Genomic DNA, 2,066 nt, shown 5'->3' with positions numbered 1-2,066 from the left:
CCGGATTGGCTGACATTCTGACCAATCAGGACATGCCTACGTCTGGCCCGTGTCCTGCACGTGACACATGCGTCCAAATGATGTGATGTTCGGTTATTAGGGACCGCTGGTCCCCGAACACTAACTGACCTTAGCTCTGATTCTGCCAAAAAGAGTCCTTATGACGTCCAGACTAAGGGCTGCTGAGGCCCAGTTGGATAAGAGACTCACGGATAACGGGAATCTTTTACTTCAGATGTGTGCCGATCGTAGACTGTTCTTTTGCAGTACCGATTTCCTAAACAACAAAAAAACAGCTGAAAACGTGGTGTCCACCAACAAACTAGTCTCGAATCACCATCAATTCCTCTGGTGGTGATAGTCTATCACTGCCTCCCGCTTCTGCTGCGATACCAGCGTGGACTTCGGCCATGCACATGTGCGCCGCTGCTTGTCATTGTGCCTGTGTGCAAAACCCGCACTCACTGAGAGTCTAGTTGATCCAGAACTCAAATAAACCTACCGAAGAGCCGGCTCCTGAACCCCCCAGATGCTACGATGCCGGATACTAACGGGCACTGGAAACAGATATCCTAATTGTTACTGAAATCCGGGACTACCTTTGCGGTCCAGTCCAGCCAAAATCGTCCAAACACTGGATCTCTGATAGGACAATGTATTTCCTGGAGCCCTGTTGATTAATTCCTCCTGAGCCCGGCCCATCATCCGACGCCATGTTAATGTGAGTGTCCGTGCAGACCGAAAACCGTGGTGGATTCGAAAGCCCAAAGAAATGGAAGAGGCAAAAAATACTGGGAAATTCCGCAGACTGTTACATCTGACTCTTCTGAATGGTTCTAAGAAGCTTCCCGCAAGTGAAACTATCAGGGACAAAATGGATATCTGGTATTCAGAGAAGCAGCAATTCTAGGGCATTGTGCACAGTAGTCTGAACAATAAAAATTCTGTTAGACACCTGCTACCTACATTCCAGACTACCAACCATCAGCAGAAGGATGTTCTGTGGATATTGAACCCCATTCAATCTCAAAAGGGCACGTGTGTTTACCAGTTTTCAAGCGCCATCGTGTTCCTGGTACTGATAACCAACGTGCTGCCGATGAGTTGCCCAGACAGTCCATGTTTGGCATATTTGCCTCTAACTGAGAGCAGGCCGTACCAGACAACTGCAGTGAGCCGTTACTAGTGCCCATTTTCAAAAAGGGTGCTCGCAGTGAATGTAGTAACCAGAGAGGTGTTAGTTTTACTCCTCTTGTCACAAGGCGTCCGACGTCACAGTTAATTGGTCGCCTTACGGTGGCGAACAAAACTTTGATCCGTGAGCATCAACCGGGAGTTCTGCCGGGTAGAGCCTGCGTTGACCACAACATTAAAACTCCGTCAGAAGTGAGAGTAGCACTATTTGGACAGATGACCCACAATCCTGGTGTTCCTAATCCTAAAGGATGCGTTGAAACATTATCATAATCATCATCATCATCATCATCATCATCATCATCATCATCATCATCATCATCATCATCGTTATCATAATCATAATCATCATCAACATCATCATCATCACCATCATCACCATCAACATCATCATCATCATCATCACCATCATCATCATCATCATTATCATCATCATCATCATCCTCATCATCATTGTCATCATCATCATCATCATCATCATCATCATCATCATCATTGTCATCATCATCGTCGTCATCATCATCATCTTCATCATCATCCTCATCATCGTCATCATCATCACCATCATCACCTCCAACCGCTCAATCACACAATCTTGAAAGAACCTGACAACCAGAACGGTCGACGGGTCAATGCTGCTAAATGGGGTATGCTCTGAGAAATTAAAACATAATCTGGTCTCATGATTCCAAGCGCATACGTATGTATAATTAGCTATCAACAAGCTGTGGGTATACCAGACTATAGTAAGGGCTGTATTGCTGTGTGGTTGCGAAGCATGGCCTCTACGAACAGATAATGTGAAGCTTCTTCAGTGTACCACCGCCGATGCCTCGAAAGCGTTACTGTTGGCAGGTGAACTCAACGAACTC

General features: G+C 46.0%; 1 protein-coding gene across 1 annotated transcript in view; it reads right to left on the bottom strand.

Annotated features, from left to right (window-relative positions):
• The window catches only part of T265_11329 (hypothetical protein), a gene marked incomplete at both ends in the record, with an annotated part of 51,957 nt that extends 51,545 nt beyond the window's left edge, over positions 1-412 (bottom strand). Inside the window, one exon of the mRNA XM_009177957.1 lies at positions 338-412. Within this exon, the coding sequence (XP_009176221.1) occupies positions 338-412 (75 nt within the window). The remainder of the gene's footprint in view (positions 1-337) is intronic.
• Between the last annotated feature and the right edge of the window lie 1,654 nt (positions 413-2,066).

This window comes from Opisthorchis viverrini (genome assembly GCF_000715545.1).
Source record: "Opisthorchis viverrini unplaced genomic scaffold opera_v5_487, whole genome shotgun sequence".
NCBI classification, from domain to species: Eukaryota; Metazoa; Platyhelminthes; class Trematoda; order Opisthorchiida; family Opisthorchiidae; genus Opisthorchis; species Opisthorchis viverrini.
This window is presented reverse-complemented; position numbering and strand designations above follow the sequence as displayed.